General features: G+C 40.3%; 1 protein-coding gene across 2 annotated transcripts in view; it reads right to left on the bottom strand.

Moving 5' to 3' along the window:
* Window positions 1-16,899, bottom strand: part of LOC118273428 (nephrin) — a 216,134-nt gene that overhangs the window by 111,567 nt on the left and 87,668 nt on the right. For both annotated transcript variants that reach the window (XM_050699043.1, XM_035590399.2), the window contains exon 3: window positions 2,368-2,503. In XM_050699043.1, coding sequence (XP_050555000.1) covers window positions 2,368-2,503 — 136 coding nt within the window. The remainder of the gene's footprint in view (window positions 1-2,367; window positions 2,504-16,899) is intronic.

Raw genomic sequence — 16,899 nt, 5'->3', positions numbered from 1 at the left:
AGTTTGCTCGCGAGAAAAAATAACCCCCAAAACGGGCGAAGCAATTTGTCTTAAGTGGCTAAAACAGTGAAATATTCGGGAACTTTTAAAGCGTATTAAAGTTTAGCCGGACCTTTTGTAGATGTGAGGAGCGATAGGGCCGGGACGGTTAGCCGCGATTTTCCAGAGGTGATGACGCGTTTCTACGCCTCGTTTTTAATTAATACGAAAAGTTAGTCGTGAGGCGAGCGGCTCCCGGCCGCCTTATTGTACACTTTAATTATATAAATACACGGCCCCTAATGAACAGGAGGCGACACCTCAGCGCGCCGTCTCTTAATTCCGCCGAGGGTAACTTTTATAAATACGGGAAATATGGAATCATAAAGTTAGACAATGAGCTCGTTATGCGAATGAAATATTTCAGACTTGAATAAATTAAAAGGGACCGCGGCAAGCGGCTTACAAGTGTGTTTACCGCGATAGGCGGCGCGCGTGCTGGCCCACTGGTTTTTCCTAAATTGTTTTATTGCGTATTTATGTCACGGCTCGCATTACCGCCGAGCGTACATTCGTACATTCGTCACCCGCGCCGCTCGTAATAACGTGCGTTATAACGTCCAGAGCTGTTTATCAGTCGGGCCAGATGTGTCGTCCACATCAACTATTACTATTTCAAATGTTAATGAAAAATATATCTTGAAAGGTTGTGGGTAGAATGTTAAGTTGTACAACAGTTTTAACTAAGTAGACAAAACTCGACGGCATTCTATTACGGAGCTTATTTGCGGAGGTAGCGACTTGTCGCGGCTGCGGCGCAAGTCGCGTGTCGCGCCGAGACACGCCATGAATTAATTATAGCGCGGCTCTTGTCTCTTTAGACATGGAGTTTTGTCGCGCGAGCTAAACTTGTGCACTTAGTGGCACAGATTCGGCGATGTAAATAATACATGCGCCGCAACTTCTGCTATTTATGACCACAACACGTTTCCGGATAAACAAGGAGTTTGCTACATTTAAATAATAAAATAATATAAACTTTTATGATTTGTTACAAACAGAACAAATGTTTATTATATTGCGAAAGAATTTATAAATTAGGTTTCAGCTCACACTACATTTACAGCTCGCAAAAGAGATGCAATGCAAGGAATGCACAATATTTGTAACTAAACTTTAGGGTTAATGTTTAAACAACAGCCTATACTCGACCCGCTGTCGCTTCTGCATTCATTGTTTAACAACACGGGCCGTCGCGTCGGCAGCGTCGCCCGTGTCGCCCGTGTCGGTCGGCACTTGCATACGACATCAAAGCTGGGCCCGTCCTCACAAATTACTTAACTCGTACTCTGTCACTAATCGCATGTCTACACTGAATTACTTGTTACCCATCGTGATATACTGAGCCATTTAATCGAGCTCCTTGTAACACAACCAAAATGTTTTTACTACAGTTTAAAAAATAAGGATTAAAACGGCTATGGGTGTTTATAAATTTACCTCGAACTTTGTTATTTTTGTGGCCAAAACTAACGAATATTCTGAGAACATTGTGTCTTTACAAAGTCAAGTATCTCGACTATTATAATCAGCTACATTGTTACAGTTGTTATTGTGTCTGTACACATTAGAAGTTAGCAAACATAACAGGAAGTGTATAAAGACGAGGCTCCCAAGGGCTCAGCATGTTATTAAGTTTTATACGTAGGATTGTAGGTGCAAACGAATAGGTTCATGTTGCTAATTAAAAACAGACGTACTAGTGCTAATTAGCCACGCGACTGAATTATTTATGTACGTACAGTTGTGTAAGTAATCACTGCAGTACATGACATTGATGGCGTTACACGTGCATGTGACAGTTTTTTTATGGTATAAGACGGTAAACGAGCTTACGCGTCACCTGATGGTAAGCAATCACCGCCGCTCATAGACACCCAAAACATTCCAAGTCCATTCGTGCCGAAGCATGGCTCTCCCACACTTGCCAATAGCAATGAAAAAAGTGAATGACATCTGTGCTAAAGAAGTAATAATACACTAAATTAATTGTTTAATATTGTTTATTACAGTTGTCGTGTCTGGACGAACCGGATTTGCTCCACTTATAAATTTCCTTTCCTTCACTAAGTTTTATGAACCTACGAGTACTGATAACAACACTTTCTTTAGAAAATAGTTTCTTTGAAGCAAAGATTGTGTCCGGAATTTTGAGCAGACTGGTTTATGAGTAAAATGTTTAATCGTAGTTTTATTTTTAACAAGGTTTGAGTTTTATGAGTAAGTGAGAAGTCGTAAAACATTCCTTTCTACCAACTTGTCACGGGTATTCTTGCAGCACATGGTACATGTCTGATTTTCAATACACATGAATAATAGGTGACTGACCTGTACAGCGGGATCCCGGCGTCGTCCCGGAACCAGAACACCATGTAGACCTTGTCGTTGGCGGCGGTGCCGAGGTCGCACGGGAACTGCGCCACCATGCCCTCCACCGCCTGCACGTCCACTGTCCTCACTCCCGCTGTGCACAAAGAAAAAATGTTTATGTAATAGCATATCGTTGTATACAAATTGTTAGGTGAAAGAAAAACGATCTTAAATTCATCCACTTTTCACCAGTAGACGAGTCTCTGCAAATTCACTATGCATTAATACAGGTTATAATTTTAATAGTGACAATTTGCAGTAAAAAAAAATCAATTAAAGTTAGTCGAAACTATCTTTATTTTGCAACAAAACAAATGCATTTTAAAGCAATCAATACACACGTACTACGTATGTACAAGTAGTAAATTGACCAATTTGTCTCCAACTATAAAATCCATTTTGCTCTAAATGTCCAACTTTCGCTGACCGTTTACTGGCTGCAGTACTTAAATCCCCATTTGTTGAACGGCGACTCTAATAGATTTACTCCATTCAATATGAGGTTTACATCTGAGCACGCTACAGAGGGCGCAGCGAGACTCGGGACGTTCGACCAAGTATAAAATTTACTAGAAAGTGAAGCACAGAAAGCTTCTTATTCATCGTTAAAAGTTAAAATGAGAATTTTCTAATTTAATATACGTTTGTAGGCCGCGACCTAATCATACACTACATGCGTGTAGCGAGTGTGCGACGCTAGTATAGCTATATCAGCTCGGAGCGGGTCCCGAGAGCGAACAGCAACAATACAATAATGTACACTCCCCGGGAGTCCATTAGTATGATAACGAGATACGGAAGTCTACCAAGATCTAAGTTCGGAGCCCCGGGATTCGGCAGAACTTGGCCAACATTCTCACAATTATGTGCGCTTGTACGTATATGACGTATTGTACTTGTGCCACGAGTGTGTGCAGTCGGGAGACAAGGCTGTAGCTTTGTTTATGTAATACTAGATGTTGTTTCCTAACATGTGATTGCTACATTTTGTCCTTTATTTATGTCACGCGATATTATAAACAATAATAATTTTATACAGCTAAAATTCTCAATTTCACCGACTTATTCGGAGTCCGTTAATTAGAACGGGAAGGCTCCCAAATTGGTGGAAGTGTCCCGAAGGAGCCGTGGCAGGTAGCGGCTGTAGCACCTGCCAAATAAATCACTCGGCCTGTCGCCAGACGTTATAATTTAAAGTCGCTGGGCGCTGGGTCGCAGTGCTCCTTCCGTCCGCCTGTACATCTGCGCGCCAGTGTTGGGACTGGGATATCCATTCACAGTAATCCAACGTAACCCATTGTGCCAGTGCCCGCAGACACCGCCCGCTTTGTGCACCTAGTGCTAGGTTATTAATTATGTCCCAGCATCTGTTTAGCCTGTCTGTCTCGCCGATCCATTCAGACAAACTTACTCGGATTGTTCAAATCTTTTGTCTCTATTATTCAGTTGCAAGCGGTCTGCTTTTGTTTTACAAAGAGCGATGCACGTGCTCGTTTTGTTCGTTCCAAGTGTTTGTGAGGGATTTATTAAAGCACGTTTTTGCGAAAACTAATCGTTTGTTTAATGGCTTTGATAAATGTTGCATTAGAACAACACGCCAGCCTGTTGACACGTAGCTTACTCGCGACGATTTATATAGATAGCAATTTGTCGTCGCGTATTAAACTGGTTTTTTACTACTTTGGCTATGAATTCAAAATAGGCTGTTGTATAAAATAGTGTTTAGTATTAATGAGATGTATATTTATATATAATATGGCACGTTACTTAGCAAGTAAGACAGCAGGTCGCTCCACAGGTTCCTGTAACAAAACGCGTCGGTTTGTCACGCCGCTGCAGCAGGGCTGGCGCGCGCTTGATATGAATATCATGAATACCGTAATATTATGTATCTGTCATGTACATGTCAGTCACGTCCTTATCTGTAGGTAATAGTCTCCGTAGCATCAATAATTCGGAAGATACATGACATTACTTGAAGCGATGCTTCGTACCGATTCCTAATGTATTCTATAACTGATTTTGTTTTGTTACTACTCGTATGTTGTCTCATAGAGCATAATAAACGTATTGATACCCGAAATGAATCGAAAGCATAGATATCGGTATTTCGTTTGGAAATAGCGGTATAAAAACATTGAACGGTAATCCTAATCCCAATAGTCGAATCTAAACATATCGAACAAATTACACAATGTTCGTAAACACACGTAGTTATACGGATAAGCATTGAAATTGCACCAGAAGACGTTATAATGAAAATATAAGTGAGTATCCGTATCAATCTACTGTAAGGAAAAAATAAACAAAGGGTGTTCTCATTTCCATATCAATGACTTTAACTGCTAGGAAAATCAATCAAGAGTTTTTTCAGTGCGACAGCCCTAGCTGTCAGCGCGGTAGTGAGCGATCGCCGAATTTGTTGGTCTAATGAGGAGGCTGCAGGGTTGTCACCCAGCGGTACATCACGCCGCCACCCAACTTGAGATGAATGAATTTTTAATCACCGACATTGGAACAGCCGTCGCGGCCATTTGTATTACACGTCAATATTACTTCACGCTGAAATGGGCCTTAACACAGAAATTGATGCGGACGTTATTACAAAAACATTACCATGTCAATTTATTTCTTCACAATGACGTGGTATGTTTCCAATATTGGGCCAACATGTGGAACGTTTTATGAGTCGTAATTTTTTACCGAGTTTTATTATTGTGGAATTTATTTCCAAAAACAATATTCAATGATAAGCTACATAGTAATATTTACTGCGAGGAATAAGACTGGAAATGAGCCTGTACTGGCTTTGGAGCAACAGCATTTCATATTCATAAGTCACTTAGTGACATGGTTGTCGTCTCTGAAACTGTCCCTGAGATAATACACGACACGGCTCGGTCCACCAACATGTACTAGCAAAGCATACTGAGCAACTAAATACATTCTGAAGACATTAGATGATTCGAGTTTCTATGCAACAAAATCTTAATTTATGAAGAAATAAATGTTCGTATGCAACCAACCATATCTCCTGTGCATAAACTCAAATTTTCTTTTAATATTGTAAATACGTAAATGTGTTTATTCGGGAATTCATTTGCGTTCACAGATATAGAGTCAGTCAGCCCTATAAATATCGCAATCACGATCCATCGAAGTGTATCAAATGAAGCAAATTCAGATTTTTGAGTGATGGCTTTCAGAATCGGCGTTTATCGGAAAATCCGATAGTTAATGTAAATATTATTCGATACAATCGCTTTAGCTTGTTGAAATTATAATGTTAACATGAAAACTCATTAATGAATTAAAGTCGGAACAGTCGTTTATGAAGCAGTGTTAATTAATCGGGCGGTACTACGGTACTACTGGTATGCTGTAGAACCGGATTGCGACCGGAGAGCAGCCGGATTGCTGCCGTGAACTGCCGGCTGCCTGTCCACTTACATAGTGCCAATTAGCGAGGTACACCCAGCTTTTAATTACGGCCCGATAATTGCTCACGTAACAAGGATTATAGGCCGTAAGCACTGACTGTTGAATTTAAAGCGACCTAGGTGGCGCCACTGTTGTGCCGATTTCTGTTTGTAGCCATTCTAATTTTATGTAATAACTTTTGGCCACTACTAAACTGAAAAGTACAATTTTTAGCTCGTAGCTGAGTGCTACGCCGTAGCCGTCGTAGCACAGCTACGGAAAACTGAACTTATCGTGTAATCTTCATCATCTTATATGATTTCGCTAGTCAATATTTTTAAAGCTTAGTAAGAATTACATTTCAGTACAGTATACCATTAACCTTGCAAATCTAAAATGTTTTTAAGATACAATTACTTGTTTTTTTAAAGCAGGCGCCTGGCGGCTAAACTGATGCCTGCTTATTCATATGACAACAAGCTTTCAAACGTTGCCTTACATACAGCTCAAACAATAAAGGATGTTTAATGATCTGTCGAGCAATACCAACCAGAGAGGACACTCGGGTAGGCCGCACCGGTACTCATACTGACAGAATACGAGTTATTTAAGTTATTCATGGCACATTCCACACGATGCCCGCATCCACAATAATAAACAATAATGAAAAATGTCACGATGTAAAATAAATATGAATGTAGGTATGTAAACGTAAATATTACAGCAAGCCTCTTAGCCTACGTGGATCTCCATCCACTGAACTGCTCCCAGTTCACTCTCAAACTGGTTGAAGTTCTAAGACTCTACAATCCGTTCAGTTCACAAAAAGAGGGCTACGTTAGTCGCGTGGGTGAACGCTCAGTAATAGCCTGCCATCATACTCGGTATTTGGATGCCTTCTATTATAATTACTATAATTGCGAAAGGCTGTAGTTTCGTCGTCGTCGATATATCTCGTACATAGTTAGCCGTAAATATAGTGGAGCTGCATCGGGTTTCGGTTTCTCGATGAATGTTCGATAATTGAAGCGTCCGTTGTGCCGAGTGTGCTCAGCATGCGAGGAATGTTCCGACGAACACGATTACTGACCACTGCTTGCGTTGCCTTGCCTTATTTCCTGAATACACATACATTTTCTGCGGTTTTCTTTCTTTGTATAAAAAACTCGTACCCATTTTAGATGATAGTAGCAAAATGACCTCTTGCAAGCGTAGTAAAAACATACGATGTTATTAAAAATATGGCTTTAGTTGGCACACAACAAAAACAGGGTAAGCCGCAAACAAAGCAATATAGAGGAAGGCAAGCGATGGGTCGGCGGCGCCGGGCGCGGGCGTCGGCCGCACATTGCCGCACATTGCCGGTGGGACACAAACGACTCGTGTATCTTTACGGATTCCAATTAACAAATGGAGTGTGTGTGTCGGTGTGACGTGTGGCCTCCGTGCTTTTAATTACCGCCGAGTGGCGCTTTGTTGGGCCTGACACCTCGGTCGCACCCGATTGCGATTTAAATCACGCGGACAACGTACATCGCTGGGCGGCCGTACCACGCATACTGTGAATCACAGTAACTGCGAGCCGCGGCCGCTATGTATCGCTTGTGCTGCGATGGCGCACGTGCTGCAGTGTGGATCAAGATGGCGGCGATCGCTTTACGTGGGTTTAGGTTTTGACGTGAATGGGTTTTGTTGAGAGTGATGCATTACTGTGTCATTATTTTGGTCGATGTCAATTAATTATGTTCATTTTTGGTACATTTGCTGTGCGGGACAGCCCTAATTATAAATAATGACTTTATTATCCTATTATTGTCAATGAAAATTATTGTTAGTACCAAAACGTAGCTTCAAACAGTTCAATAGTTGAAATCGACATTTTAAAAAATTACGTCTATCTGCAATTCCATTAGAGTCTCGCACGGTTAGTTAGTTAAAACAATGGGAGCCGGTGAAGGTGCTAACAAGAGAAATCTTTTGATAACAAAAATTAAATCATTGTTACTAACGAACCGGATTGTTCACTGATAGCTCAATATTTTATAACTTCTACTAAGACCTTCCTTGTTCAAAGTTCAGGCCTCTTTATTATAATGACTAAACTCGCGTTCCCGAAAGTTGTAGCAGAAACTAAACAATTCAACAATTAATACTATAAAGTACAATTTTGTAATCAATTACGGAATTAAAATCTATTAGTTAATTTAATGAGCGAACGACTAAAATATGGAATGATGATTAAATTTGATCACAACAACTGAACCATGGATACAGATGTCAGTGTCTTGTGTTTACAGACGAAGACAAGACTTTGCCCACGATGACCCATGGAACCAACCTTTTCCCTGGTTCAAAGGTCTTAAACGGAATTTGCTTAGTAAGTTAAAGAGAGTTGATAATTCTGAATAAGGGATTTGTATCTTATCAAGGATGATTGGTGGTAACGCTGGAAAGTTATTAAGGTCGCACAATAATTTTTGAGGACACTAGTTTTCAGTTATGATCGAAAATGTTCGAAGATGGCCAAAAGTGATCGAGTACGCTCAAAAGAGTAGAGTAGTATCAAAGACACTAGATCATTTACGAGGACGATTGAAAGTGATTGAGGAACCCCGATAGTTTCCGAGTAACGCTCTAAAGCGATCGAGGACGCTTGATTGTCACTCTCTAGACTGCTAGAATATTTATATCATCTAAAAAAAAAGAGCGAAAAACAAAAATCCCGAGTTATCTCATCAAACTACTCACACTGGGCTAAATAATAATGTTAGTACTTGAAGACACAAAATATTTCATTCGTATTCCTTGAGGCCAAAATTATAAGTTTGCCAGTTTTCCTATTTGATCATTCTTACATTAATAAGAATCACATAAACATACTTTAGCTATTTACTAGAAGTAAATCTATCGAAGGAAGTGTCAGGACCACAGTAGGTACAAATCCATGTAAAATAATTCGCCCAAAATGAAATTTCAATATCTTCCCCAACGTCGGTGATCATCAGTCTAGGCATTAAGCAACTCGATTCCGTAAGTACTCGGGAACGAAGACTTATGAGGAGCATTTGTCTACTTTAGCATTAGTCATACTAAAAATACGCGAGTGTAACAAACAGCGGTATTAGGAGAGGTAATGTCATACCGCGTAATTAATTAGCTGCACCGTACCACCTGCCAGGTAACACAGAAGGTGAAGTCGACTTGAAACTGTCTTGTATACGTACGCTTTGTGAAGCTGAGATTAAAAATAAGGTTACTGGTTTTACAATGTTTCTAAGATAATCTGAAACTTTATTGAGATAGTATTGTAAGCTGCTCGATATTTTCTGGTATATTTGGATTTTTTTAACAAACATGTTGTTGTGTACATGTTTGTTTTGATCTGACCGAACCTTCTGTCGCACCTTACGTTGTGGCAGCGGTACCGCGGCAATCAATCACGAAATACCGCGATTGTTTAAGAGTGAAATATGGTGATATTAACGGGATAGCTTCCTCCCCCGTGGACCAGATGAGGCGGCCTGTAATTGTGCTCTGATCATCCACCCACATTCATCTTCATTAATGATTTACAACAATTTCCAACAAAAATAGAATTTGTGCTCGTTTGTCGGACTCCCGGCGGCGGCCGTGGGCCTGTAGTGTGTCGCGGCAATTACAGGGGGAACTTGTCCGTCAGCGAGTCGTTGTTTGCTTTGTTACGTCTGTCAAGGTAAATTGTTGTAGGTAGCCTGTTGTTGCTAGATCCGGAAGTTTATTCCAAGACCTCGCGCCGAGGCTGCAGCGCTAGACAATAGACGTTGGTTAGAGTTTTATCAAACAAAACGCAGCGAACAGCCGAATCACGCAGCGTTGTCTCTACTATCCTTAATTTACATTACACCAGATACAGTCGCTTTTGTGTGCAAAACAAAAGGGCTTATCAACGGCCAACGCATCCGGCGAAGTGGTATAACCAGACAATTCTTTAGCACTTAGAGAATTGGGGCATCTGCTTTTGTTTACCGGCGGAGCGACGGCGTGGAGACTGCGGCACGGCGGCGTGGCGGCTGCGTGGCGGCCACGTCCCACCTCCCTAATTAATATTCATAATCGCACGAAAGAAACCGCAGTTTATTCATCTTAACTGTTTTATATCGCAATTTTGTGCTCAAATAATTAATGGACGTTGCTTTGTTCGGCACCTAATTGATTAAGTTCTGTAATTTGGTTATTAATATTGTTTTACTCGCACCTCGTAATATAAATTTATCGCCAGGAATAGCTCAATGCAGCACAAACCTTAGTTCCTCAATATTGGTATCTGTTGATGATCCGTTTCAATGGAAACAATCGGAGTGTTGATCGTGTCGGTCGCACATCGACTCTAATCTCGTAAGCTATTCGATAGCATTTACTTCAAGAGGATTTAAACCTCCTCCACTGGAGTCCGTTTGCTTTGGTTTTCATGCGATAATTGTATACGAGTGAAGTTGTACTTATCTAAAGTGGAGTCGCCTTTTATATTTCTTTGTGAGCGCTATCGTTTGAATGACGGAGCGCGCCTGTTTTTGCCTCACTGAGCCAACATCCACTTAGGCATCGTTTATCATTGTTGTTTACTGTTTGACGCCTTCCCTTTGAGTTAATACCTCCGCTATAATTATTCAGATAATCTATTTATTTAGGCATAGGATGTTTTTATCGTATTTTACAAAGAACGCGGCGTCGCTCATTGTTGTTCGTTGTTTTGGGTGATAAATATTATTCCAACAAGAACAACATTTACTAAATTGTACTGCGATCAAGTAAATTATATTAATTTAAAATTACGATTATGAAATTAGGTTTTTGAAAGGTCGGTAATGAACTCCAGTACTCAGATGTAACGCTCAGCACCTGCAGTAACATGGAGTAGACCGGTTCTAATCTAATTATTGGAGCGGAAGAGCTGTTCTAACAAAATACTTGAGCACACACACTCGTGCTGCTAAGCGAGTAGTTAAGCTAACACGTGCTGTGCGCTGCTCGTCCCCGGGGATTACACAGCTTGGAGCACGGCATACGACGTCACTTTATTTTTTCCTCTCAAATTTCTCAGTTCCGAGATGGCTGCTCGTGTGAGTAATTTGGTAATTCTGACAATTTTATGTGTCACCATAATTATGTTCCTTGCGAACAAGTTCCGACAATATACGTTTTTTTTTTTACTTTTCCTGCTCTTTAATAATGAGTGTAACAATTGCCTTATGTAGAATAATGAAACATTCTACTCGAAGCCACCGGCACTAGGATCCACCAGTATTTAGTACATTCATAGTTCGAACTAATGTTGGACGAACACAGCAATGACACGAATAATAAAACCATACCCAGATGTGATAAATAAATTGTTTTTTTTTTGTACTAAATAAATACGTATGTACGAACAGTACCTACTAATATAATACAAAAGTAGGCTGAGTACAATAAAAGTGTAAATTCTTGAGGGACAGAGCCGCGCTCCAGGTGTTATTACAGCTGTAATGTAGAGGTGCAGACAGGCAGCCTTTACGAGGCTCGCGAGAACCGGACAGGCTTTACTCGAGGATCAACGATAATACCTTGTTTTGTACCGATACCGGGCGGATTATTAAAATAATATCCAGTCGGCCGTGACACTGCTGCTGCTAGTGAAACAAGTTAATAATACTTAATAAGTATAATCTGTAAATATATGTTCGTTGTTAAAAATAACATAACACACCTTCATTCGAGTTACTCGCTAATTAAGTTAGCAGTCCCATGGCACGCTATGTAAGGAGGTACTGCGGGCAACGTTCCAGGTTCCATTCTAAATATTGCTAAAGTATGTAGTTACTAGTGTAACTTGGCTGACTTTGCTATCATAACCTAATACTAGATAGTTAGAGAAAAAACCACTATTTTCATCATTATTCGTAGCTACGTTATAAAAACGTATTCTTTCGAAACCCTGATACTAACATAAGCTTGGATTATGAGAACTCACAAACAGTTACTTAATATTTCCTTAAGTTAAGAGAGAATGTTGTATAGTGTACGAGTAACATAATATTTCTCTTTAGCGAAACAACATGATTTCTTTTTCAATTTCTACAACAAAGTGTGTTAATAAGAGTTTCTTGGAAATGAGCGAATAATAATATGTGAACAGCGCTCAGTCGCTCGGAGCGGAGGGAGGCCGGTACTACGTCGGTACTACGCCGGGTACCTATACTTACGTACTGACGTACTACATGTGTACCTACTTCCAGTAAAATATTAAACATGGCTCCGTGAGGAATATACTCGCACTGTAATACTTATTACAACAGCATTATATTGTACAGGAACAATGTTCGAGGCTCGTTTATTTTACAACTTGTGCCTCGGATGTTCACGACGTAGCATCCGCTCCTACAGTAGCTGTAAATGGTTTATGTGCCATCAATTACATTTGTACTCTTTTAGTAGGAATAGTGATCGAATGAAAGATTGACTTATGGAAAATTTGTACTTACGATAAAACTGTAGAAATGAAAATATTCACGAGATATAAATCTGATTCGAATACGGTTTTCAAAGATATATTTGTATTCGAAACTTTATTCTTTCAACTTAACATCTGGTGTACAAAATGTTTCATATATAAGATAACACAAAGCAGCGGGTAAAAGCTACTATCAGATAAAAAAATAGTAGATACCTGTGAACAAAACAGTAAGTGTATGTACCCAGTTGTTTGTATTTTGGGCCATAATAATTAGCCGTAGTCTAGGTTGAAAATGTTCCCACTAAAAGAACACAACAAAGTAACGCGCGATAAGGCGCTGTAAGTGATATTTCACAAAATTCAGGTGAAGCTTTATTTAAACTTGGGAAGCCTTAACATACTTCACACGATATTATTAAAGTTGTTAAAATACAAGTTTGGAATAGTTGCTGGGACTCGCATGAATTATGGACAATGTTTTGTATACACTTTTGCATGTTTTATTTTATAGCTCTTTGTGGAAACCATATTTATAGTACCGAGCCGCTATTTATAGTAGCAGCCACTTCCTTCACTAGACAGTACTTAAAAGAGGTGGACACGTGGACAGCCGGAACGGTTCAGTCGCAAGAGGCACGCCACCGTAACTGAGTGACGCGCCGACCCTTTGATCTGCCAGTCAAACATTACATTATTCGCTCGCAAAATGAGTGTTCAGACTTAATGTTCCAACTACACCTTGTGTAAAATTAATTTCCTCGTCTTTATAGAAGAAGCGTTGTATTAAAAGGCACTAGAGAGTGAACACGCTGTACACCTGCAGGCGCGAGTTTATCAGCGAGCTACAAATTTATGACGTGATCAGCGTATCGCGGCTCGTAATACCGGTAATGCCAGTAATGAAGTGTTTGAACCGGGAGAGCAACCCCCCGCCCCCCGCCGCCACCCGCCGGTAATTAGACACTACTTCATAACCGCGCGGGAAAAACTGCGCCACTAAGCTAAAAGTTCAGACTACAAATACAATATTTGAACATAGTTTTGGTATCTGTCGATACGGTAGATTATTGTAAATCTAAAGTTACCTGGCCGTACAATACTGTGAGTGTGAGTGTGAATAAGTAGATGAAAAGTGACGACTCGAGTGAAGCTACTCAGCTAATATTCACGTCGCGTTCTCTTACATCTCAATCCTCGTCTAAATTGGAGTAATAAACATTTATAGCACTTATAACGGAGTTCCGGAGAGATGGCGGCAGGGAGGCGACACGGGGGCGACGCGGGGGCGACACGAGTGCGACACGAGTGCGACACGGGAGCGCGACGCACGCACCGCGCGATACGGCACGCGCCGGCCATTGTGCTGGGAACTACTGCGTTGCAATTAGGTCGCACGCATGCCTGAGATGTAGGAACACTAATAAACTTGCTGGATACTAAGTGAAGTGAGTAAATCTTGAATGTTTTATTATAATTTTGGCTTGAGAATGGTGGTTAGGAAGAAAAATGGAGTGAATTCAATTTGTAACTGAATACAAAGTCGTGTCGAGTATTCTGCTGGTAAATCTTTACAATCTTTGGGTTGGTCTTATTCCAAAATAGTCAGTCTAGCATAAAAGTTAACTAACTGGTTTAAAACCTGCTTAGTGTTATAATAATATAGAACACTGCATTTATAAATGAATTTAGTGTCCTTTGTCTCTCTTCTTCCTCTCCTAGCCTAAGGTTCAAACCTAAGACAATGATAAGCCCCGGCACGTCTGTGACTTTAAAAACATTACCTCCACGTCGTCGACCCGCCCGCAGCAGTTCATTTATATTGTTACCTCGGGTTAGAGTTACAGACGTGTGTCTGTGTGTACTCGACATAACAAAAGAAATACTCACAAGCAGTGCCATATCCAAATCGTAATATAAAACGTTAAGCAAAGGCCCCATTACAAATACGAGTGATCGAAAAAGTGGAGTGGCGAGCGCGCCGCATTGTCCGTGCACATCGATGGCGCACCACTTGAGCTGTAACGCCTCTTGCCCTCAAAACCCGCTTTGTATAGCGTACACTGTGTAGGGGTAGACGGGTTGTTTCAATTCTTTTGCAAACTTTTGTTGCTTCTGTCATAAAGTGAATTATTAATTGTTAATTAATTCAATGAATATTTGAATTCTATTTTAATCTTTATGCAGGTTCATTATTAAAGTATCCAATTTATTACTGTTAAATTGCAAGTGAGTTATTTTAAAACTATCATTTTATAGGCATTACAAAAATTTTAGTTCAATCGAAAGTGATATTCAAACAACATTGAATTCAGTACTACGAGTATAGTGCGATCTGTTTTCATAATTTAATAAGCGTAACACGATAAATAACGACAGTTTGTCATCGTAATTCCAAATATAGAAGCGAGTCTTCAAAGCGAACGTCTCCGAAGCCACGGAGCTATCGATTGGCGGCAGCCATTTACAAGCCCCTCACGGCTCATTCATTATAAATTTATCAATTCACTAACCCTTTCCGAGCCAATTAACTAACGCTGACAGGCCAATCAAAACGCCAACGACTGCATTATGTCTGAATAATCAGTCGCCGCGAAATTCAGACGCAATTATTTATCGTTTTGTGCGGAGCTGCCGTGGGTTCGTCTCAATAAATAAACACAATGGCCGCGGAAGACAAAGCGAACAATGCTATTGTTTCTGTGTACGCCGGACGTCGCTGTCGGCGTCGCCAGTCGGAGCCTCGGAGCCCCGCAGCCTCGGAGGTCACGCCACCGGCACTCCACTACACAAACCCTAAACGTCTGAATACTTAATGTGATTGCTGCGCGCGATGTGTTCGGTAGAGAACTACATTCATGGAACCTGATCGCGAACACTTCAAGTATTCGTCAAATTAAATTCTAATTCAACGTCCAATAGTTCAGCAGCTCCTGACGTGACAGTTCATTTTGTATTGAATGCCAATTCTAATGAAAAGACAAAGATAGTTAGGGAATCTCAGAAAAAGTATGAGTCCTAGAAAGCTGCAATGACTATTTGAAATGGACCTAAACAGCAGGAGAGTACTGAACTGTCTGCGTAACGCGTGTGGGTATACTCACAGTCCAATATAAAGAAGTAGCCAAAGTTTTTACAAGTAAAGCCTTTCAATTTGGGAGGTTTGACTTAGCAGTATTAGTGTTGGCCTCCACAGTGCTATCAGCAGTCTATCAAATTGATTGACACGGGCCTCGCCTACAAAACGAAGAAAAATATGGCTTCAAGCGTTTATTAAGATTGATAGCCGCCGCTGTAGTGATTCGCGACCGGATGCGAGCCGACACTGCTTTGCATTTAGCAAATATCGCGTTGTCATTGCTTAATATTATCAATATCAATTGTCAACTGAAATATTCATACAGCGCATTGATTTAAAACAAACAAATAACTATTTGTATGAAAATTGCAGAATTTCATTATTACTCTTCCAATTTGAGGCTAAAAATAGTTGGTGTACCGCGTACATTGTCCGTTTTGATCGTGTAATTGAATCAGTGCAGCTTGGTCGCGGATATCGAGCGGGCAATGGAATGAGTGCGCGCTAATAAACACAATTCGGTTGTGATGTGCAAACCGCTCGGCATTTTTAGCGAGGCTCAGCGAACTGGTGTGTGTCTGTACGTGTGTACGGCGAGCGTGTTCCAATCAGCTGCATTGTTTCTAGCGCGGGTACAATCGAGCGGCCGCCCCGACATGTAACCTAATTGATGACATAATTAACTCGCGACTGTTTTTGTGATTCACTTCCACTTCACGCAATTTTTTGTGTTATTCTGGTGATCCTATTGCTTCCTTATCTCTTATGGTTTGTTTTTACCTCTTGCTTAGCAATACCTAAGTATAGCTAAATAAGAGATCACCGCTAATACCTAGCCACGTTGAAAGGCATCTCAGTGATAGATGATACGTTGGATAACAAATAACTACAGTAGGTATGTGTATAAATACATCCAGTATTGATGATAGGAAAACTAAAACAATAATCTCGAATTACGAGCCGGGTTTCTTCGAAGCTCTTCAAGTAGGAATACTACTGAGTCTGTGCTGAGGGAGTGTACCTACTGAATATATACTAAGTACTACTGAAATAGTTGTGTTACGCAAAGACAGGGAAGTTGAACATCAATCGAGCTAATTGTTTGCATTAGTGGTTAATTACTCAATAGTTTTGTTTTATAAACACGAGCTTAGTAATGAATACTGAAGATTATTGCCGGAATGGGAAGGTATCTTAAACTTTGTTGTCTTAAGTTACTTCATTAGGATCTTAATTTATTTTAAATAATTAATTAAATTTTATGTAACTGTACCGTACTTATTAACCAATAATTAGTTTTTTTTTATTTAAAGCTTAACTAGAGCGGAATTTAATAGAAGACTCATTAGTATATTGTCAGAGTAAGTTAATTAAATTGACTTTAAAATTCTCTAATTGGATTTGAAATTATCAATTCCTGGTTCAGTCTTAAGTTGTTTCAGAGTCGTGAGTTGAGTCTGGATAATTCGAGGCACTCCAGGCGAGTCTCAAGTCGTCCGGTTCGGAAATGCTGTAATAATAT

Source organism: Spodoptera frugiperda, chromosome 1, assembly GCF_023101765.2.
Source record: "Spodoptera frugiperda isolate SF20-4 chromosome 1, AGI-APGP_CSIRO_Sfru_2.0, whole genome shotgun sequence".
Classification (NCBI taxonomy): Eukaryota; Metazoa; Arthropoda; class Insecta; order Lepidoptera; family Noctuidae; genus Spodoptera; species Spodoptera frugiperda.
The sequence above is the reverse complement of the archived record's forward strand: the minus strand, read 5'-3'. Positions and strand labels throughout refer to the sequence as shown.